The 23,543-nt window shown below is 46.3% G+C and overlaps 1 protein-coding gene across 1 annotated transcript in view; it reads right to left on the reverse strand.

Moving 5' to 3' along the window:
- LOC113452065 (waprin-Phi1-like) overlaps positions 1–14,275 on the reverse strand; it is a 28,572-nt gene extending 14,297 nt beyond the window's left edge. Inside the window, exon 1 of the mRNA XM_087931969.1 lies at positions 14,115–14,275. Coding sequence (XP_087788095.1) covers positions 14,115–14,238 — 124 coding nt within the window. The 5' untranslated portion in view covers positions 14,239–14,275. The remainder of the gene's footprint in view (positions 1–14,114) is intronic.
- Positions 14,276–23,543: the final 9,268 nt, after the last annotated feature.

A 23,543-nucleotide genomic window follows, 5' to 3' on the forward strand; every position in this document is an offset into this window, starting at 1 on the left:
AGGGGAGATTTTTTTGCTTTCTGTGATATCTGGATCCTTTAGCCTAGACCCCAAATGCTGGAGAGAAATCACTTGAAGATTTGAAATGCCACTTGGGTGAATCCTGTTCTTCCTTCTCACCTACAAGTAAGTTGGTGAAGGTGTCTTGGATGAAATGAAATCCTGAGAGACAGAATGCCTCTTGGTCGGCAGAAAATCCGAGATGGGTGCAGTGCAGGAAGGCCATGTCTTCTCTTAACCACAGTCCTTGATCTTGGACACCCAAGGGGCGGGAACAACCAGGTAAACAATTGTCTTGGCACACTTGTGGAGTGGCGGCTGACTTTCATAGACCGGGCAAAAAGGAGCATTGTCCAGACTAATGCAGCGTCCTCGACACAGAGCAACAGCTCACCACACTCTGTGATTACTGAAGAACAGGACAACAGAGTCGGTGGCGGGCCTTGGAGTCCAATCCCTGCCCAAGCAGGAAACCGAATATGATTTCAGACAAATGGCTCTCCAGTCTCTTCTTCAAAGCCTCCAGTGGTGGAGCAGCCACAGCTTCTGGAGGCAAGTTGTCCCACTGGTGAATTCTTCTCACTGTCAGGAAATTCCTCCTTAATCCCAGGTTGCTTTTCTCCTTGATCAGTTTCCATCCGTTGCTTCTTGTCCTGCCTTCAGGGGCTTTGGAGAAGAGGTTGAACCCCCTTTTATCTGGGGCATTCCCTCAAACATCACAAGACTAACGCCATGTTGCCCCTAGATTAGGTAAAGGTTCTTCCCTTAGCACCTATGTGCTAGTCGTTTCTGGCTCTGGGGGGCGGTGCTCATCTCCGTTACAAAGCCAAAGAAGAGCCAGTGCTGTCCGGAGACGTCTCCGTGGTCATGTGGCCGGCAGGACTAAACGCCTTCGAAGGCACACAGAATGCTGTTCTCTTCCCACCAAAGGGGTCCCTATTTTTCTACTTGCATTTTTTAACATGCTTTTGAACTGCTAGGTTGGCAGAAGCCGGGACAAGTGACAGGAGTTCACTCCGTTACGTGGTGCTAGGGATTCGAACCGCCAAAGTGCCAACCTTTCAGATGGACAAGCTCAGCACCTTAGTCACTGAGCCACCACGTCCCTCGCATAGCCAATTTCTGCAACTGTTCTTCACATGTTTTAACCTTCAGTCCCCTAAATTAGAATAGAAATAGATGGCCCTGAATAATGGGACCTATGGCTGGTCCTCGCACACTGACGGGTGTCGCATAATCCTGGCGCTCACCTGAGTCTGTCTACAATGGATGCAGTGATCAGAAAGGTCGGCAGTTTGGCGGTTCAAATCCCCAGTGCCGCGTAACAGAGTGAGCTCCCGTTCCTTGTCCCAGCTTCTGCCAGCCTAGCAGTTCGAAAGCATGTAAAAAAATGCAAGTAGAAAAATAGGGACCCTTTTGGTGGGAAGGGAACAGTGCTCCATGCGCCTTCGAAGGCACTTAGTCATGCCGGCCACATGACCATGGAGACGTCTTCGGACAGCACTGGCTCTTTGGCTTTGTAACAGAGATGAGCACCACCCGCTAGAGCCGGAAATGACTAGCACATAGGTGCGAGGGGAACCTTTTACCTTTTACCTCTAAGGGCAAACTTAATTCTGCCTACAGTATCCTAATTTTGTTGCAGTTGCTCTCTTCAGTCCTTATGGGCACCTGTGAGATAATAGCAGCATCGTCAGCCTATATGAGTATCAGGATTTTTATATGTGCTTTTCGGCAGCACATATACTACAATCAGATTGCAGGGATTCCCTTAACAATGGTGGCATAAAATGAGGCAAAACTCCCTTAAACAGTGGTCTCACTTAGCAATGGAAATTAGGGCTCCATTGTAAGTCGTAACTCAAGGACTTCCTGCGCTTGGTATTACTTTTTCTACTTTTTTTTCCCCCCAACGTCCAAATAATTTATTGATTTCCAAATCTGCATATACTGAGCAGTGCAATACATAAACATGAGGTAATACACTTCTTCCCAAAATAGCAAATTCCAGCCATGTGGTAGCTTGTTCTCAAGTTTAACGTACAACAGAATATGTGCCAACTACAGGTCTGGTGCCCAGAGAAAGCTTAATTATAAAAGCTGCTTGCAAGGTTTGCCAATCATATTGGAATAGTTAATTTCAAACTGCTCAAAACAAAATTGTTCCATGGTTGCTGGCAAAGATATCAGAAAGCTATCAGGTGGCTATTTAGAGCAACGGAACATCTAAAGCAATACAATCAAAACCATGATGTCTTTGAGTAGAATTACAGGTTTCAAGAAGAGAATGGACTGCTATTTGTCAGAAATGGTGTAAGGCCGTCATGGTGAACCTATAACACGTGTGCCACAGGTGGTACGTAGAGCCATTTGTGCTGGCACACCTTTTTCAACCTCCCAGAGGCCTGAGGAAGTCTTCTTCAGGCTTCCGCGGGCCCAAAACTAGGCCCATTTCGTCACTTCCTGTTTTTCCGGAAATACCGGAAGTGAAGAAATGGGCCTAGTTTTTGGCCTGCAAAGCTTGCAGAAGCCTGCAGAAGCCTTCCTGTAATGTCTGGGAGGCTGAAAAAGGACTCAAACTAGCCAAAAATCAGCTGTGAGGTGCAGTGCAGGTAAGGGGGTGGCAGGGTGGGCGGGCGGGATCGTGAGTGCATGCGTAGGGGGCGTGGGGGAGCGCACATTGCCTTCTGAGTGCTGGCACATGAGCATGAGCATGCAAGCACGTGCACAATTTTTTGGCACAGGAGCCCAAAAAGGTTAGCCACCCCTGGTGTAGGGTCTCCCTCTTGGGCAGGGGGTTGGACTAGATGACCTATAAGGTCCCTTCTGATTATCTGTTATCTGTTACATGTGTTTCTTACCCTAAATACTAGGGCACAAAAACCTTTATATTAAAATATATATATATAAAGAAAAACTTTTTCTACTTTTGAATCGCTTCTACACTGTGCTCTGTTTGGTAGAAAATGAGGATCTCACCCCCCCCCAGCACCGGGGGGCAAAGAGGGGACCCTCTGCATGTTTGGGAAGCCCCCCCCTCTTAGTCTCCCCCCCCCAGGTAAGCAGACACGCCGCAGCCCAGCCAGGCTGATTCAAAGCCACGGATAGGTGCAATTTACATGGGGCTGATCTGGCCTGACTCCCTCCTGGCTCCTGAGTAATTTGCCCCCTCGGGGTTTTGGGCTTCCCCTGTGCTTGCTGTGGCTGATGGGCTTGGCAACTCCTGCGGGTGCGCGAAAGGTCGCTTGGCAGGCCTGGAGTCAACAATGAGGCAAGATCTGAATGTGCCGCTTTGTTTCAAGAGCTCCCTGCCCTGCCCTGCCCTGCAGAAGTGGCTTTACGCAACTCGCCCAGCACAGTCTGGGTCCTGGGGAGGGGGCTGAAAGGGGAGAGGCTGGAGAGAAAGGGGAGGGCCCCAGAGGCTGCAGTTGAGAGATCCACCGAAGCCCCCTCAAGAGGACTGTCTCCTTGTCCAGTGGATCTCTCCGCCTGAGACCAAGTCAGAATGGCAGCCACGCAATCAACAAAATGAAATTCAATGTAGAGAAGAGTAAAGTCCTACACTTGGGCAAGAAAAACCAAAAGGACACATATTGACTGGGTGAAACCAGATTTCTCCATAGCAGGAACTGGGAGAGGGATCCTGGAGTCTGCGTGGACAACCAGCTACATGGGAGCCAGCCGTGTGCAGCCACCGCCAAAAGAGCCAATGCAATCCTATTAAATTGCATTAACGGAGGGATACAATCGAGATCAAGGGAGGTGGTAATACCATTCTATAAAGCCTTAGTAAGGCCACACCTAGAGTCCTGCATCCAGTTTTGGTCACCACACTATAAAAAAAGATGTTGAGACTCTTGAAAAAGTGCAGAGAACAGCAACCAGGATGATGAGGGGACTGGAGGCTAAAACATACAACGCACGGTTGCAGGAACTGGGCTTGGCTGGTCTAGGGAAGAGAAGGACCAGGGGAGACAGGAGAGCAGTGCTCCAATATTTGAGGGGCTGCCCCAGAGAGGAGGAGGAAGGGGGTCAAGCTATTTTCCAAAGCACCCAAAGGCCAGACAAGGAATAATGGATGGAAACTGAACAAGGAGAGATTCAACCTGGAAATAAGGAGGAATTTTCTGACAGTGGGAGCAATCAAGCGATGGAAGAGAAGTTGCCTTTAGAAGTTGTGGGAGCTTCATCCCTGGAGGATTTCAAGAAGAGACTGGACTTCCACCCTTCAGAAATGGTGTAGAAGGGTCTCTTGCTTGGGTGGAGGGGTGGATTAGATGACCTACAAGGTTCCTTGCAACTCTGTAAATCTGTAAAGCCTGGGGCTTCCCCTTGTGCCTAAGCAACCATGGATGAGAAACCACTGCTGAGTACACTTTGAGTAAGATTTACTTTGCGAATTCTTTTTCTGATATCAATATCTATTCTGCTTATATTACCGCCACAGTATTGTTAAGGAAGTTAGTAGACTGACGGAGAAGTGAAGCTAATCTACCAAGATTTATTCTTCACAATCTGTGCTTCTAGCGTTTTCAACAGGACTGCCCAACTCTCTCTTTATGACTTTCTCTAGCCTCTTGGCAAGCCTCAATTTCCGGGCTGGCTGGTCTTGGGTTCCTCCTCCGCCCAACTTAAAAAGCAGGAGCAATGGGCCTCTCCCCCAGTTCTTGGACACACTTCACCCAGGCTCAGAGATAACCCGTAAAAATCCAGCCATGCTGCCAACGATCTTGCTGGAACTGAGAAAGCAATTTGTCCCTTTCAAGAGACTTAAATTCCCCCCGAATTTAATATGAGGGCCTTGGCACTCTCTGAGCTTGGTGGTTTTCTTGCAGATATTTTCTTGCAGATAAAAGTTATGCAAGAAAATCACATAGAGAGCACCAAGAACTCACGGTCTCCTCCCTGTAAACCCCCACTCCCTTCTAGCACTGATGATGTTCCCTAGTTGGGTCATGAAACTCTCTACGAAAACCACCAAGCTAAGAGAACACCAAGAACCCCACAGTCGCCTTCTCCTTTTTCCTTCCCCTTTTTCCTCCCCCTCCCCCTCCTCCTCCTCCTCCTCTTCCTCTTCCTCCTCCTCTCTACAAACCCCCTCCCTTCTAGCACTGTGCTCCCTTCTAGCACTGATGATGTTCCCTAGTTGGGTCATGAAACATCTGCAAGGAAACAACCCAGCTCAGAGAGCATCAGGGACCCCATAGTCCTCCTCCTCCTCCTCCTTTCTACAAATCCCACTTCCTTCTAGCACTGATGATGTTCCCTAGTTGGCTCATGAAACATCTCCAAGGAAACCACCAAGCTTAGAGAACATCAAGTCCTCCCCTCCCCCATTCCTCCTCCTCCTTCCTCTCCACAAACTCCACTCCCTTCTGGCACTTTCGTAGTTAAGTAAGGAAACATCTCCAGGAAAACCACCAAGCTCAGACAGCACCAAGGACCCCACAGTTCAGCCCTGAGCTGCACATGTTCTCTTCCATCACTACCTAAATATTTCTGCTCTCAAACTTCAGTCCTGTCCCATCATCCTGCTTTAACAATTTCCTCTTGTAGGAGAAGACTCAGCCCCAAAAGCTGAAATTGTTGATTTCTGGTAGATTTAGACTTGTTTGTGGAGCAGCTGGTTTCCTTATTTATTTATTTATTTATTTCGAACTTAGTAGAGGAGTCTCTCAATCAGACAACTTTAAGACTGGTGGGCCTCAATTCCGCGGCTGGCTGGGGAATTCTGGAAATTGAAGTCCACCAGTCTTAAAGTTCCAAGATTGGACACCCCTGCTCTGGGGTCTCCTGCATGAGAAATGGGTTGGACTAGAAGACCTCCAAGGTCCCTCTGTCCTTCTGCATTCTTCTCCCCGCTGGCTCTCTTATCCTTGCTTTGAGCTTCTGAAAATCCACCTTGTTTCCAAGCCAAGAGACCTACATTTAGATTTATGTTCCTTTTTAACATCAAAACCTCCAGCGTGACCAGGCGCATTCCGCCGATGATTCACTTCCTAATTCAACTTTCTTTATCAGTTAGGATCTAGTCAAGGTCAGCCGATTCTCTTGTGCTTTCCCACAACCATGGGAAGGAGAAAGTGGCCGGCAAACAAGCCAAGAACTTCCTGAAAGGACCTCTTGCGGGTTGAACTTCATTCTTGACAGGTGTCTGCTCCTGAGATGTCAATCTAGCTTTTTGGGGGGACTTGGGAGCTCACATATGTTGTCTTCCCAGCTCCCAGTTTTAGAACTAAAATTCTGAAGATGGAATAATAAAGAACTGGGCACGGCCAGTCCAGAGAAAAGAAAGACTAGGGGTGACATGACAGCAGTCTTCCAGTATTTGAGGGGTTACCACAAAGAAGAGGGGGAATCAATTTATTTTCCAAAGCAACTGAAGGGAGAAGAAGGAGCAACAGAGGGAAACTCATCAAGGAGAGAAGCAACCTGGAATTAAGGAGAAATTTCCTTAACAGTGAGCACAATTAACCAGTAGGACAACTTGCCTCCAGAAGCTGTGGATACTCCAACAGTAGAGGTTCATAAGAAGAGACTGGACAGTCACTTATTGTTCTGACCCAGCTGACCAAACACGACAAGCCCTCTGAAGTGAACTCAAAGATTCCTTTATTAGGAGCGCCAACAGCCCCAGCACTGAGGGCTAACCCCCTCTCACTGCGGACTAACAAGTCCATCAGGCCGGGAGATGACCAGTTGTCTGCCACATCCATTCATCTCTGCCCCCTGCCTTTGATCCCCAGAGTCAGGGTGGGGCTTTGCTAGCAGCGGTGGCTCTTCTGTCCTGAGGACTGGCCCATAGATTTCCCCTGCTCTCCTCTCCTCTGCCTTCTGTGCAGCTGCAGGTCAGGCACTGGACCCGGCTGTTCCTCCTCTTCCTCATCAGCCACCTCCAGACCTGGCTCTTCTGTCCCAAGGACCGGCCCATAGATTTCCCCTGCTCTCCTCTCCTCTGCCTTCTGTGTAGCTGCGGGTCAGGCACTGGACCCGGCTGTTCCTCCTCTTCCTCATCAGCCACCTCCAGACCTGGGGGCTGTTGACTCTCCATCTGAGGGTGGATGGCCAGCCCAGGCTCCGCCTCTGTCTCTCTCTCTCTCTCTCTCTCTGCCAGCTCCATTCCCTCTTCCCCCTCAGAGCTCCCAGTTTGCCTTGATGCTGACCCTGACTCCCACACCACCTCTTCCTCCTCCTCTGATTCGGCTGCTGGAAGGGCCGGTGGTTAACAGGCCACAACACTTGTCTCAAATAGTCTCCTGCTTGAGCAGGGGGTTGGACTAGAAGACCTCCAGGGTCCCTTCCAGTGCTATTTCTGATTGGTTGATTAAATAGAGCAGCTGGCAGAGAGTGCCTGGACCTCCTCCAACAGATACCTCAGCCTAGAGTGTGAAGCTCCATCTCTGTCTAGAGGCTGAGTTTGCACAATGTGTGGATTCCTGCCCAGCACAGAGAGTCCTGGACCTACAACTATAAGTGAGATCTGAATGTCCATTGCTAAGCGCTCTGGTTTTTAATTGAGTCACGCCCATTTTTTAATGACCATTTTTAAAATTGCGGCTCCCAAGTGAATCGCATGCGGTTGTTGTTTGTGTCTCTGACGTCCCCCTCTGACTTGCTTTGTGCTCCCTTTCCTCCCTTCACCCCCAGGGAAGATCACAACTAGCGGTCATGTGACCCTGGGGATGCCGGAACCATCCTAAATACATGCCGGTTGCCAAGCGACTGCATTTTGGTCACATGACCCTAGGGATTCTGCAATGGCCATGAGTCTGTAGATCGGTTGCAAGTCCGTTTTTTTTCGGTGCCGTCATCACGTTGAACGGTTGCTAAGTGAATGGCCGTAAGTCCAGGGCGACCTGTAAGAACAAAAGTTTCTCCCGCCTTTAGAGAATCCACCTTGGGTCCCTTTTCTAGACCCAAAGCTGAGGGCTTCTGATCTCTGCCAGATTTGGGTAGCTATGGAAAAATGAGGGGTTTGTACAGCGCTTCCCAGAATTCTGAAAGTCCACAGTCATCCCTCAGGCTGAACTACTGCATGTCTGTCTGTCTGTCCGTCCATCCGTCCATCCATCCATCCATCCATCCATCCATCCATCCACCCAATAACGTAAGCCAAAGGAACTTCCATCCATCCATCCATCCATCCATCCATTCATCCATCCATCATCCATTCATCCTTCCATCCATTCATCTATTCATCCATCCATCCAATAATGTAAGCCAAAGGAACTTCCATCCATCCATCCATCCATCCATCCATCCATCATCCATCCATCCATCCATCCATCCATTCATCTATTCATCCATCCACCCAATAACATAAGCCAAAGGAACTTCCATCCATCCATCCATCCATCCATCCATCCATCCTTCCATCCATTCATCTATTCATCCATCCACCCAATAATGTAAGCCAAAGGAACTTCCATCCATCCATCCATCCATCCATCCATCCATCCATCCATCCATCATCCATTCATCCTTCCATCCATCCATCCATCCATTCATCCATCCATCCATCCATCCATCCATCCACTGCCCATCCAATAACGCAAGCCAAATCAAATTAAAGGGATCTTTGGGGGACAGTAACAAAGCATTTCACATATGGAAAAAAGAGGAGCGGGCAGAGAATGAATGGTGACCAGGAGGGAGCCTGGAGAGGTTTGGACCTCAGTGTTCAGTGGAGAGAAAGCTGCCCAAGGTTTCATTCCAGTCTCCCAAGCATAAACCCCACTGAATTCAGCAGGGCTGACCCCCCCATCCATATGTTTGCTACTGCAGCTCCTGTGCCACAATCATCCTCCCTTGGGAAGCGTGCCAGGCATTACGTACCCAGGATCCTTGGCTCTGCTGGCACAGACTGACAGCTCCAGCCCACCTGGAAATCCTTCAACAAGAGCTAAAAGAGAGAACTAAGGTTGCAGGAGAGAAGGAAAACTCCAGCTGTAATAAATTTACTTGCCTCTCTGCCAGCGCAAAGCAGTGAGAAGCAGTGGCAAAGCCCCCAAAACAGCTACAGATGCCACACTGAAGAAGCCCACGCAATGGAGACATCACAAACTCAGCCATTGGTCAAAAACGAGTGCAGAGAAGAGCAGCAGAGATGACCAGGGGCCTGGAACACTGGTGGGTTTCAAAAAATTTTTACCACTTCTTCTGTGGGTGTGCTTTAGCGCACGCACTTTGCGTGCACACACACACACCAAATGCGTGCATCATGCACGCGCAGAGGGTTTGCTACTAACCTTCTCCTGCAATCCTACACTTTCCCTGTGACTTCAACAGCGGACGCCCGGCAACCGGCTGTGCCGCGCTAAGCAGCTGAGGTCGAAAAGCAGGAAATAAAGGTCAGTATATAGCTGGGGCGGGTGGGAGGGCCTATCAGCTGATCGTCAGAGCAAACTGGTTGGCTCACAGATGATAATTGGAGCTACCGGTTTGGCCGAACTGGGTCAAACAGGTAGAATACACCACTGGCCTGGAGGCTAAACTGTATGATGAACGGTGGAAGGAACCAGGTGTGTGATGGTGGTGAATATCTGTAGGAGGGAGTTTCGTTCTCCGAGCTCGTGGGGGTGATTTTCCAAATGTTTTGTTTCCAAGCTAGGTAACAACTTCAGTGGAGTTTAGTGGGAGGGGGGGTCAGTGTTGGTGTTCTCCTGTTTATAAGGGCCTTGTGTGGTCAGTCACTCGTGTAAGGTGAGGTCACATCAGGTGAGGGTCTTGTGAGGGGGAGGTCATGTCTGGTGAGAGTCAAAACCATCAAACTCTGAGAGCACCAAGGACCCCACAGTAGCCAGATGGGAGGGAATGGATTAAGCATGCTGGAGGAATGGGGGGGGGGTAGGATTGGGGGGGGGGTATTTCCCCCAAAATTCCACTGTTACCTGTGCTGGTAATGAAACATTCAGAAACCCACCTTGGAATGAGGTCTGTCTAACCCAATGAACAGAACTAGGGGGTGACCCAATAGCAGCTTTCCCACATTTGAGGGGCTGCCCCAATGAAGAGGGAGTCAAGCTAGTCTCCGAAAACACCTGAAGGCATGAGAAGAAAGAATGGATGGAGACGAATCAAGGAGAGGAACACCTAGAAATAGGGAGAAATTTCCTGACAGGGAGGACAATCAGTGGAAGAATTGGCCTCCAGAAGTCATGGGTGCTCCATCGCTGGAGGTTTTCAGAAGTAGCTTGGAGAACCATCTGACTAGGACGGTATAAGGTCTCTCTCCCTTGGGCAAGGGGTTGGAGTAGAAGACCTCCAAGCTCCCTTCCAGCCCTAGGATTCTGTGTGACTGCTGACTCTTCCTGGGAGCTTGGAGAGGGTCTGGAGGCGGTCCTGGGCTCAGACCCTGGAGTGATCAAACCAGGAAGAAGCATGGGCCGGGCAGGCAGTGATTCAATGTTTGTTGACCTGGCAACAGTTAATGTTCACAAGAACCTGGTGACCGTTTCCCCCCTTTCACTCCCTCCTCCTGCTCCTGTCCCACCGCATTCCTGAGCCAGCTGGGGAGGTGAGGGGTCACTGAGGACAAGAGGAGGGGAACAGACTCACGGTGCACCTTCGCTTTCAAAGCAAGCAAAAAACGCAGCTCTCCTTCCTGTTAGACACCCAAGAGAACTGTAGACCCAAACCAGCTACAGGAGAAACTCCGGGAGGCCCCAGCAATAACTCCCTGTGGACTAGATACTGCAGGAACCCACTCTCTAGAGTTCCAGAACCCATGGTCCCCAGCTCCTTCCCTGTCTGGAGTGGGTTTAAATCCCCCTGGCACCCACCAGCTCAAGTTCTTCCAGCCTTGGAGCCTGTACGCGATCTGGTTGCCCCCCAGAAGTTTGAAAATACTGAGTCTGAATCCTAATTTGTAGTAGGACAACGTGGAAGGGATGAGACGCCCAACAAGAATACTTATATGATCAACATTTAGTACAGAGAAAAATCCCTTTTCATTGCCTAACTCCTTTCTGCAGGAGGGCTCCTGACTGTGACGGAGGTGGACCTCAGCCCAGCGGAGCCTCATCTAGTCCAGAAGATCCCAACTCCTCTCGGGACAGCTCCATGGCCACAGCACCAAGCCATTCCACACCCTGCCACCCCTCCTCCCTCTGGCCAATCTGCCAGTGATCGGATGAATCCTGGAAGTTGAAGGAGTCCCCAGCTACCTTACTTCTGTCTGAGCAACAGTGGAAGGTTGATCCCAGAGGTTTGACTGGCGGCGGTGGTAGATCATCAGGATCCAGTCCCTGAGACTGCTGGTTAAAGGGATCAGGAGAGCAGGTGACGGGTACAAGGACTGCTCCAGATCCTACATGAGAATTGTGTGCACATTTGCCATGAAGCCCAGCAGCTTCAGTTCCTCTGTGGGACTCTACTGTGTTTCTCATATAATAAGGCCGGGTCTTATTTTTTTTTGAGCCCTGAAAAAATGGCTAGGCTGTCTTTTCGGGGGTGACTTAATTCCCCCCCCTTGCATCTTTGGGCGGGCGGGTGGCAATGGCTTGGATGTTGACCTCGGCGTTGGTGGGGCACTTCGTATCAGGGGCAACGCCGGCAGCACCATATCCAGGTGTGCAACAAAAGTACTTCCTAAGGGCAAGCCCCCCCCACTCCCCCCATTTTGCATGTTTTAATATAGGCCTTAATTTGGGGGGAAGGGCTTAATTTCATTTCATGCCTATAAAACATGCTGAGACTTCCTATTGGGGGAGGCCGTCTTGTTGGAGAAACAGGGTAGTTCTCACTGTGGCTGTTGGCCACCAGGGATGGAAAGGATGAGGGTTTGGTCCAAGGTGGCCTGGAAGGGACCACACAGAGAATGATCGCTCTGCAGCCATTGCTGACCCATCCTCAACTTTGCCGTCCTCAGGTGGCTTCCAATCTGCCCTTGGGTGCAACAATTCCCTCAGAGGAGCAGGAATGGGACCGAGATGGAGAGGAAGAAGAGGCCACCCAGAAGCCTCACCAACAAGCAGCCAAGGAGAACCCAGACCGCCAAGGTCTCAGGGGCAGATGCTCCTCGTCTGAATGATGGAAGCCTAGGCCCACGAGAAGGTGCCCCCGACCAAGTGGGACCATGGGACAGCCCAGGTCTCCTCCACTTTTGACCACCCACTGTAACTCTTTCCCCCACTCTGTTCTTCAGGCCATTCCCCAGCTCTGAGAGCAGACACTCTGGGCAAGGTCTGAGTTCTGCAAGGTGATGGTCATGAAGGTGTGGTCGGAGTGGCACCCGAGAAACAGCTGGAGCTTCAATCTCCTCGTTATCACCATCTCGTTCTCTGATCATGTCCTGCAGAGCCCTCTGGCTGTGGGTCAAGCCCAGGAAACCCCTTTCCCTTCCCCAGACCAGGTCATTCATGCCAGACTGGGAATCTCCCTGCCTCACCTGCACCCAGAGGGAGGTGGGACATCTGCCGTGCACTTCAGTGACTCTGACTCTCCATCACCTTCCTTCCATCCGGTGTCCTCCAGATGTTCTGGGGACTCCCAAAATCCAGAGACAGAATGGGATGGGGGAGGGCGTTGACTGTGCTAGAATAAGCCTGCCCAGGCATGGTGGGGAGCCCCCTGGCCTTCATCCATGGCTTGCAGCAGGCTGCCCCAGATCCAGGGGCTACTAAAGGGGTTAGAGCTTGGCTATTTTCTTGCAGACGTTTCCTTACCCAAACTAAGTAACATCATCATCTTCAGACATCACTTATGATGTTATCGAGATGGGTCATGAAATGTCTGCAAGAAAAGCAGTCCTTGGGCTTCCGATTTGGACTTCCCCAAAGACAGACTGCTGACCGCGATCATCCGTGGCTTTGGTCCGTGCTTCTTCGTTGGAAAGCCCCGATCGGCTAGATCTGGGGCAGAAGCTGCCTTGTAGTGGCGGCGGAGGAAGGGGAGACCGTCAGCCGGGTAGAGGGGAGTTGCAAATCCCCTCCCTGGCTTGGCAAATGCTCCCTGCTGAAGACGTCTGAAGCGGTGGTCTAAAATGGCCACCCTGAAGGGGAAGAGACAGCTGGAATAAGATTGTACAGGAGGAGCAGTGAAAAAAGAAGACTGCAGAGAAACCAGGAGAATTTTGGCAAAAGGTACCCTGGTTTTGAAAGTTTTTAAAAATTTTAAAGAGGATTTAAGTGGCGGACAAAAAAATTAAGAAAGAAAAATTGTGACAGATGAAGTGGTTTTTGTACCTAAAGGAAGAAGCCAGAAGAAGAAATTTGTATTTGAAATAATTAAAAATACAACCCTGACACCAATGAGTTTTTATTAAAGCTGGGCTGGGCTGTGTCAAGGTGGAAAATAAAGCTTGAAAGTTAATGTTTGGACTTATTGTTATTGGAATTTTAAAATTTTGAATGAGTTAGAAAAAATCCAGAATAAGGAAAAGAGCAGTGGTCTAAAATGGCCACCCTGAAGGGGAAGAGTTACGTGGAATAAGATTGCGCAGGAAAGAGAAAGAAGCGGACTGCAGGAGAAACGGGGTGCTATCATTAAATGGAAGGTACCCCAGGACTAAGGCAGAGTCACCAGCCACTTCTATCGACCGGTAGAAGCGGCCTAGAGGCGAGCGCCCGCGTGCACTGCCCCGAGCACGAGGCCATTTCTATCGGCCAATGGAAGCTTCCCGAAGGCAGAGTCAGCAGCCACTTCTAAAATAGAAAATGTATAAAAAGCATTGTTAAGATAAGAAGTTGAATATAAAAACTGAATATGCAACTATGGTCATATTTGTATGTTAATGTGGAAATCTGTAATCATGCTGTTCACTAAAAAGAGACGTTTTTAAAATGTGGAAAACTGAAATAAAACTTGTTTTTTTTTTTTTAAAAAAAAGGAAAAAGAAAAGCAATCCTCCTCCTCCTCCTCCTCCTCCTCTGCACAAACCCCTCTCCTTCTAACCCTAATGATGTTTGCTAGTTGGGTCACGAAACGTCTGCAAGAAAACAACCCAGCTGAGAGAGCGCTGAGGGTCCCACCAGTTCAACCTTGAGCTGAGAAAAGCTTCTCCTGCGTTAGCAAAGGAGTTCTTTGCAGTTTCGTCCGAGACCCCTGCCCCACCCCACCCCCACCCCCACCCCCCACCCAGGCCTCTCGCAATCCCTCGGGCAATCTGCGCTCACCTTTTCCAGTTGAGATCACAGGCCACATCATCCCCAGCAGGATCATTGTGAACAGGAGGAGGAATCTGGCCTGCATGGTGCTGCCCAAGAAATAAACCTCCTCCCAGGCTAGCAGAGCAGGCATATAAAGGGCTCCTTTTGGGGGGGGGGTGGGGGAGATGGGGGTGGGGGAGAGCATCAGGGGAGGGAGGGGCGAAGCCAAGATGCGCTTTGCTAATGACTCATGCTTGCCCCCCCCCCCTCCCGGGAGCAAATCATTTCATGCGTGGGGCTGGCAGCCTTGCCCGAGGCGTTCGGGCTCCAGACACGCAACTTCCTTCTGCAGCAAAGCCAGCTCTGCGTCCCTCAGCCCCCTCCCTCCCCTCCCCCTGATGGGTTTGCAGAGTTTGTGTCAATAAAGTTCTGGCACTGGCAGGCTGCCTGTTGCAGGAACCGAGGAGGCGCATCCTGCTTCCTCGGTCTACAGAGAATCCCCGGGGCAGCACGGGAGCCTCCCTGCCCCTCCCTGCATGGTTTCCCAGGTGACCTTCACATCATCTCCCCCGGCTGAGCCCAACCTGGAGAGCTTTCCCTACCTTAAATCCTCTCTGTTCTTCTTTTAAGATTGGAAGACCGTTTGTCTGAAAGATGAGCAGGGTTTGGACTAGGACAGGGGTCTCCAAACCTTGGCAACTTTAAGCCTGGAGGACTTCAACTCTCAGAACTGGACTAGAAGGCCTCCAGAGGTCCCTTCGAACTCCCCTCTTATTCTGGCACTTGGCATCCGCGTTGAATTGAGAGACCTGATGTGCAGCCATGTCTAACCTGCCTCTCTTGGAAAGATCTTGCCTTGAGGTGCCCAAGTACCCCAACACTTGTGCATTATGGAATCCTAGGGTTGGAAGGAACCTTGGAGGCTTTCTAGTCCAACCCCTCGCCCAAGGCAGGGGATCTTATCCATCCTGGTCAAAAGGTTGTCCGGTTTATTTTGGGAGTACCCACAGCTCCTGGAGGCAAGCTGGTCCACTGATGAATTGTTCCCCATTATTAGACAATTCCTCCTTAGTTCTAGGTTGCTTCTCTCCTGGATGAGTTTCCATCCATTATTTCTTTTCTTTTCTTTTTTTTTCCAAAAGTTTTATTCAATTTTTACATATTACAGGAGGGAAAAAACTTTTTTTTAGTGAACTGCGTGATTCCAGATTAACACATTTCCATTACAAAGTTGACTTTCATTTCCTATTCATCGTTCACCTCTAATAACATATCTTAATCTTACTTTATATACTTCCCTTAATTTTAATCATCAAATTTTCCATCTTGTTTTATCATTTTTCCAATACATTGCATAATCTATTTCTTCACATCCTTAGTACATCATTATAGTATCTTCATATTGATTATATTTTATCTTCTCATTCTGTCAGGTCTGCAATTTACTCATCTGTATTTAATTCAACGTTCCAGAATTTCACACGTTTGCAACATAAAGAGAAAGAATAACAATACAAACACCCCTATTATTCCCAATTTCAAGGTGCCATCCCTGTGGTTAAAAATATCCCATATTTAATCCCCCCTAAGATTCCCATAATTAACTTTGAATTAACACTTTAAAAAAGAGAAAAAAAGATACAATAATAGCTTTCTAATAATTACTACATTACATATATCTCTTTTAAGTCTGGGTCTGCAAGTTCCCTTTCTCATTATCTAAAAATTATATCTAGATTAAGAGAATTATTGACAAAACAAACATAGTTAATCCCATCGTTTCACAAGAGCTAATATTGTTTACCCCTTAACATTCTTCCAGCTCTGTTTGCCACAACCTATTAATTTATATATCTTTATTCTAATTATCTCTTAATTTCATAGCATAGAAAAAAAAACAATCACTGCAATAATGAAACAATAGTTCCCATCTCCCATCCTAATCCTCTCTATTTCATTATTTTCTAGACAAATTTTATCGTTTCTTATGTTATTGCTTCTTAATTCATTTAATATTATTAATATTTATGTTTTGGTTATCTCTCATAATTTCACATCATAAAATAGAAAAAGCAAACAATCACAGCAATAACAAAACAATATCAGTCCCTATTTCCCCTTTTAATAATCTACATTCCACTATTTTCTAAACAATTTTATCATTTCTTATTTATTCAAACTAATCCTCATATTCTTGCAGAATCCCCTTCTTATAAAACTCCATCAACCATTATCTCTGTGCCATTTAATTAAACAGTTCCATTTCATTGTTACACACTTGCCAAATTCTATATGTACCAATAACAACTCCCAAAACAAAACAAACAAAAAAAAAACAGATTACCCATAACAATAAGGAAGCTTCAATCCAAAAAGAGATCACTTTGGCGGAAAAACAAATCTGGTCACGTTGCCAATTTCAAAAGCCGATACAAAAATTTATGCCACCAGATAAAGACTGGATGCACCAATTAACACATTAAACAAGAGGAAAACCTTCTACACACCAGTTCCACCTGCGCTTTTTACAATTTTGTAAACAACAAACTAAAAGACTCAAGGTCCATCCCTCCCCTGAAAGGACCTAATGGTAAAGACCGCAACAACGACACCATTAAAGCCAACCTCTTTAACACATTTTTTGGCTCAGTATTTGTAAACAGCAATGGATCATGCCCAGTATTTCCTAGCCGAACCACAGACAACTACCATGATTTAACATATATCGATTTTACAGAAGACAATGTTGAAAAAGCACTGCGCAATCTAAAACCATCTCTATCTATTGGACCGGACGGAATATGTGCCTACTTCTTTAAAAAGCTACCCACTGCCATAGCCGAACCTCTAAGCATAATCTCTGAAAAATCTTTCAGGACCAGCTCCTTGCCAAAACTATGGTCACAAGCCACGATCATCCCCATCTTCAAAAAGGGAGACCCCAGCCTAGATGAAAATTACAGACCAATCAATCTCTTTATGCTGCATCACCTGTAAAGTCATGGAATCAATTATTAACCAAACCATTATCCTCCACTTAGAGACAAATAACCTACTCTCTAATAAACAATTTGGTCTCAGAAAAAAAACTATCCTGCAATCTGCAACTCTTACACTGCAAAAACACATGGACTACACAACTCGATCAGGGCAAAACAATGGACGCAATCTACTTAGACTTGTGTAAAGCCTTTGATTCAGTGGTACAGGACAAACTACTCCTAAAACTAAAATCTTATGGTATCTCTGGACTACTGCATAACTGGATAGAAGCATTCCTGTCAAACAGACAACAAAGGGTCAAAATTGGGAGCGTCCTCTCAAATTCTATACCTGTCAATAGTGGTGTTCCCCAAGGCAGTGTTCTAGGACCAACTCTCTTCATACTCTACATAAATGACCTCTGTGATCATATTAAGAGCAATTGCATTCTTTTAGCTGATGATGTAAAGCTGTTCAATACCACAGACAATACTGCTACCCTTTAAAAAGATCTTGACTATGTATCAGAATGGTCAAACAAATGGCAACTTCAAATCTCAACAAATAAATGCTCTGTCTTACATATTGGCAGAAAAAAATCAGAAAATAAAATACAAGCTAAATAGTCAAGGCCTTGTTGAGGATCCAAACTTTGTCAAGGACCTTGGAGTACTCATCTCAAATGATCTAAGTGCTAAAGTCCACTTTAACTACATAGCCAAAAAGGCATTAAGAGTTGTTAATCTAATCTTACGTAGCTTTTTCTCTGGTAATATCACACTACTAACTAGAGCGTACAAAACATTTGCTAGACCAATACTCCAATACAGCTCATCAGTCTGGAACCCACATTACGTATCTGATATTAGCACAGTTGAGAAAGTCCAGAAATATTTCACAAGAAGAGTTCTCCACTCCTCTACTTGTTGTAGAATACCTTATGCCACCAGACTTGAAATTCTAGACCTAGAAAACCTAGAACTATGCCGCCTTTGGTCTGATCTAAGTATAGTATATAAAATCATACATTGCAATGTCCTACCTGTGAATGAATACTTCAGCTTCAACCACAACAACACAAGAGCAAACAATAGATACAAACTCAAGGTTAACCGCACCAAACTTGATTGCAGGAAATATGACTTCAGCAATAACAGAAGGGTCAATGTCTGGAATACTCTACCTGACTCTGTGGTTTCTTCCCCAAACCCCAAAAACTTTAACCTTAGACTGTCTACTATTGACTTCACCCCTTTCCTAAGAGGTCTGTAGGGGGCGTGCATAAGCGCACCAACGTGCCTACCGTTCCTGTCCTATTGTTTCTTTTATTTTTCTTATATGTACCCATTTCATGTATTCATAACTATGTATATACTTATACCTGTTATCTTGTAAGCGATTGACAAATCAAAATAAAACAAACAAATAAATAAATAAATAAAAATTTCCGGGTTCATCCTTGCCCTCTTATTATCACTCCACTTGCTATCTCCCTTCTTTTCCATTACTCCCCACTGAAGTTTCCTTTCCTGCTGTTTCCTTTTCTTTTGTTTGGTTTTTAAAGTTAACCCCTTTTTCATTACAATGTTGAACCTCCTGTTAGTTCTTTTTCTATTCCTCCTTTGCTTAAATTTCTGTTGATTCAAGTGTTCATTAAAGACGGCCACTTCTTGTGATGACTTGTCTTTTTCTTGTTGCTCTTGGTATTTTGAAACCTCCATTTCCAAAAATTGCAATGCAAAACCAAATAGCTTTCCTGTTTTTTTTGTAGTATATCTTTCATGTTTTTAAGTTCCAATTTAACATCCATTAACATTCCTGCCATCTTTAGACAATGTTTATGAAAGTATGATTTTTTTCCCAACAATTTCCAGATTGGTTCCACTTTTCAATATCCATTAATTAAAGTTATAATTCAAAAACACCAAACTCTTCCACCATTTCCCTTTATTTACAGTTTTCACTCTCACTTTCCAAGGTCTCTATTTTATAGTATCCTAATTTCAGTTATTTTGTCTCGAATAAATCTTTAACAGATCCACGTTTTAAAGTAGAAAGGGATGTGCTTAAACAATTCACTTCTCCACTAAATGACACTATTCACTGTATTTAAAGTCAGTTCTTTTCCTTATTCCGGATTTTTTCTAACTCATTCAAAATTTTAAAGTTCCAATAACAATAAGTCCAAACATTAACTTTCAAGCTTTATTTTCCACCTTGACACAGCCCAGCCCAGCTTTAATAAAAACTCTTTGGTGTCAGGGTTGTATTTTTAATTATTTCAAATCCAAATTTCTTCTTCCGGCTTCTTCCTTTAGGTACAAAACCACTTCATCTGTCACAATTTTTCTTTCTTAATTTTTTTGTCCGCCGCTTAAATCCTCTTTAAAATTTTTTAAAAAGTTTCAAAACCAGGGTAGCTTTTGGCAAAATTCTCCTGGTTTCTATGCAGTCTTCTTTTTTCACTGCTCCTCCTGTACAATCTTATTCCAGCTGTCTCTTCCCCTTCAGGGTGGCCATTTTAGACCACCGCTTCAGACGTCTTCAGCAGGGAGTATTTGCCAAGCCAGGGAGGGAATATACAGCTCCCCTCTACCCAGCTGGCAGTCTCCCCTTCCTCCACCCCCCCTACAAGATGGCTTCTGCCCCAGATCTAAGCGACCAGGGTTCCCAGCTGAAGAAACACGGACCAAAGCCACGGCCGATCACGGCAGTTGTCCGTCTTTGGGGAAATTCAACCGGAAGTCCCCACCCATTGTTTTTTGTCCTGCCTTCAGGTGCTTTGGAAAATAAGTTGACCCCCCCTCTTCTTTGTGGCACCCCTCAAATACTGGAATACTGCTATCGTGTCGTCCCTAGTCCTTCTCTTCATTAAGCTAAACACGCCTAGCTTTCTTAGCTGCTCATCGTATGGTTTAGCCTCCAGACCCCTGCTCATCATTCCTGCTTTTCTCTGTACTCTTTCTGGGGTCCCAGGATCCTTTTCCTTCCCCTCTCCCTCACCCCCTTCTTCCCTTCAACAGGATTCCATCTAAATGACAGGAGTAAACCCTTTTCTCCGCTGTTGGGAAGACTATCTTGAAAATCTTTCTAGAGTGGATGGTGTTAAGTCTGGTAGATCGGTCCCGGGTAGATCGGGTCGCATAGAGAGGCGAGACTCAAAGTGCACATTCAGCTCTTTATTGAATATACAGTTGGGTTCAAGACCTGCGAGCCGCTTGGCTTTATTCAGACGGCCGGCGGCTCGGCGGCCAATGGCAGCGCCTTGAATTTCCCACGATCGGCTCGGCCAATCGCGGCGGATTCTTAGCGCACCAATCACAGGGATTTAGTTAGCCAATCAAGTTGTGGTCCGCATGGACCAATCAGAATTCAGGATTTCGAGAATGTTAATATAGAACAGATGGACTCTCCTTCAGGTTTCGTACCTCATACTTGGCGCCTTCAATTATTAGGGCCATGGCTGCAGGTACTGCATTCAGCCATGGTCATCCTTCCCAGAAAACTCTTTTAAGGAGTCTGAGAAGAAAAGCAGTTCTTGGCAGCTGTCAGATCTGTCCTGTAATTCAAGGATGGCCAATGGGGCAGGAAAAAACCACCAGGGGTTGAGAGATGAGCCAACTCCCTGGGTTGGCTCAGCTGCAAGAATTTGCACCAGTTTCAGTGTCCAGGATGCCTTTGGGTCAGGGAGGTGACCGTCCATCCTTTCAGTGCAGGCTGAAACAGCCCAGGTCCCTCCATCATGACCAACTCAACTGGGATAGTTTACATGCCACAGCAGAGTCAGGATTCTCCTGGATCGCACCTTGCATGGTCGTGTGGCAGGGGTGGGATCCTACAGGTTTCAAGCAAACCGGTAGCTCCGAGGATCATCTATGAGCAAACAAGCTCTCTCTGACGATCAGCTGTTGTGCCCGTCTGGCCAGCTTTATTCTGAGCTTCATTTCCTAGTTTTCAATCTCAGCTGTTTCACGTGGCACCTACAGATCCACCCGAGCTACAGATATTCACCACCATCACCTACCTGGTTCCCTCCACTATTCATCGTATGGTTTAGCCTCCAGGCCAGTGGTGGTATTCTACTGGTTTGGCCCAGTTCAGCCAAACTGGTAGCTCTGATGATCATCTGTGAGCGAACTGGTTCGCTCCGACAATCAGCTGCTGGGCCCACCTGTTTTCAAGCTTAACCGCTTTACGCGGCATAGCGGATTGTGGATTTCAAGCGTCAGCTGCTTAACACATAGGGAGACTGCAGGATTGCAGAAGGTCAGTAGCAAACCCTCTGTGTGTGCGCAAAGCGCTCACCAAACCAGTTGTTACGCCAGTTGAATCACACTCCTGCTGTGTGGTGACTGTCCACCCTGAAGCTGTCCTGTCCGAAGCCATCTTGGACCTTCAGTGATGCCACACTAGAGTTGAGAGATAGGGAGGAGGAGTTAGAGGTAGCTGGGGTTGTATAGTCAAAACAAAATACTTTTTCTTGGGAACCAAGGACTTTCTCAGATCTGGCTGGAGGAAGGAGGAGTGATGTCACCAGACAAGTGGGCACTGCGGTGATTGGGCCATGGAACTGATTGTTTGGGATTGGGGGGAAAACTTTCTTTTTTTTTTCAATTAAAAATAACTTTATTAATCATATTTTCATCATAAAGACACATTTCCACATTACAGCATTTCGATATCGATGTTCACTCACATTGACATATTATCTAATTATGAAGATTGCTACTATATATTACATATTTGTTTTTACATTCAACCATAAACCAAATATTCACAGGCTTACAAACAATATATATCTCAACTTACTATAGCTTCTATATGTTTCCTAGTATGATTGGATTGCTTATTGTACCCTCTGACTATCATTAAGTGTTGCACCTGATGATTCTTGACTCTTGACGAATGTCTCTTTTCTTTTATGTACACTGAGAGCATTTGCACCGAAGACAGATTCCTTGTCTGTCCACTTGGCCAATAAAGAATTCTAATTCTACATATCCTTCATTTATCTGCTTTGCATCTACCTTTCAACCAGTTGTACCATAAATTCCAAATCTCATAGTACTCCATTTCTTCTCAACCCTTTAATTCCACTGATCTGCACATTCTAAAACCTTCTTTATTATCATTATATCAGGAGTATTGTCTTGTTTCCAGTTCTGGGCAAAGGCAATTCTGCACGCAGTTATTATATGAAGCATTATGTATTGGAATTTTTTTTTTTACAAATATTCTCTCTTCATATACCCAATAAAAATATCTCAGGTTTCATCCTGATCTTTTGTTTCGTAATTTCTTCTAGCCAATTCTTAATTTTGTGCCAATATTTCTTAGCTTTGGGGCAGGTCCACCACATATGAAAGCAGGTCCCTTGTTTATGGTCACATCTTTTAATTAGGTGAAAACTGTGGGAGTCTTCAGATTTGGTTTTCACCAGAAATGTGCCAATTCGATATTTCCAATAAAGGTTTTCTCTGATGAATCTACCTGCCTCGGAGTTCTTGCTCACAATGGATCTATTCAGGAATACTTTGCTCTCAGAAGTTGTGGGAGCTTCATCCCTGGAAGCTTTGAAGAAGAAACTGGACTGCCATTTGTCAGATATGGTGTAGGGTCTCCTGCTTGGGCATGGGGGGGTTGGACTAGATGACCTACAAGGTCCCTTCCAACTCTGATTATCTGTTATTCCTTGGAACCCTGACATGGACATCATAGCTGCATGTCCCAAAAGTGCTTTTCAAAAGGCAAATGACCTTTCTCAGGTTTTTTTTTCCCCTTGTAAACATTTAATTTCTCATCGGAGAAGCTTCTTCAGTTCTGAAGTGCAAAAGGATTTTTGGATGAGAAGCAAAAAGTTTTCAAGCAAAAAAAAAAAAAAAAACCCAAGAAAGTCCACTTTTGTGACAACAATGACCTGGAGGATTGAGAATCACCCCGGATAAATGTGGCAAGGAAAGGACAACCAGACTCTGGAGAGGGCACGGAGGCACCGCAATGCCATGCCTGTCTCTACGCAATACAGAAGACCCAAAAGGAGGTTGAGTTTGTATTGTTGAAAGGCTGGAAAATGCCTTTCTTCTGAGGGCTCGATTTTCCTGCTGGGAGAGCTCCGGTGCAAGGACACAGACAACTGCTTGGAAGCGGGTTCCTTTTATTTTTCAGGAAGGCAAGAGATAGCAAGAAGTCTGCGTTCCTGGGGCTAGCCATCTTTGTATAATAAACCCCTGATTTTTATACTTTTTTCCTCCTTTTGTATGTGTGTGCTTGTGTTTGTATTTCTTAATGTTTTAAATCCTGTCGGGAGTTGTTTTCATTTCCGCCGGAGGGTAAACTCCGTGGGGTGGTTTGATTGGATTATCAGTTTCATCCTGATGTTTTCTTATATTTGTTTGGTGGCAATCTCCTGTCTGTCTCCTTTGCAATATATTTTGTGTCTATTTGTTCTGCTGATTTGGCAAGACCTGTTGTTTG

The sequence above is a fragment of the Pseudonaja textilis genome, chromosome 3 (assembly GCF_049901715.1).
Source record: "Pseudonaja textilis isolate UNSWEBS1 chromosome 3, rPseTex1.2, whole genome shotgun sequence".
NCBI classification, from domain to species: Eukaryota; Metazoa; Chordata; class Lepidosauria; order Squamata; family Elapidae; genus Pseudonaja; species Pseudonaja textilis.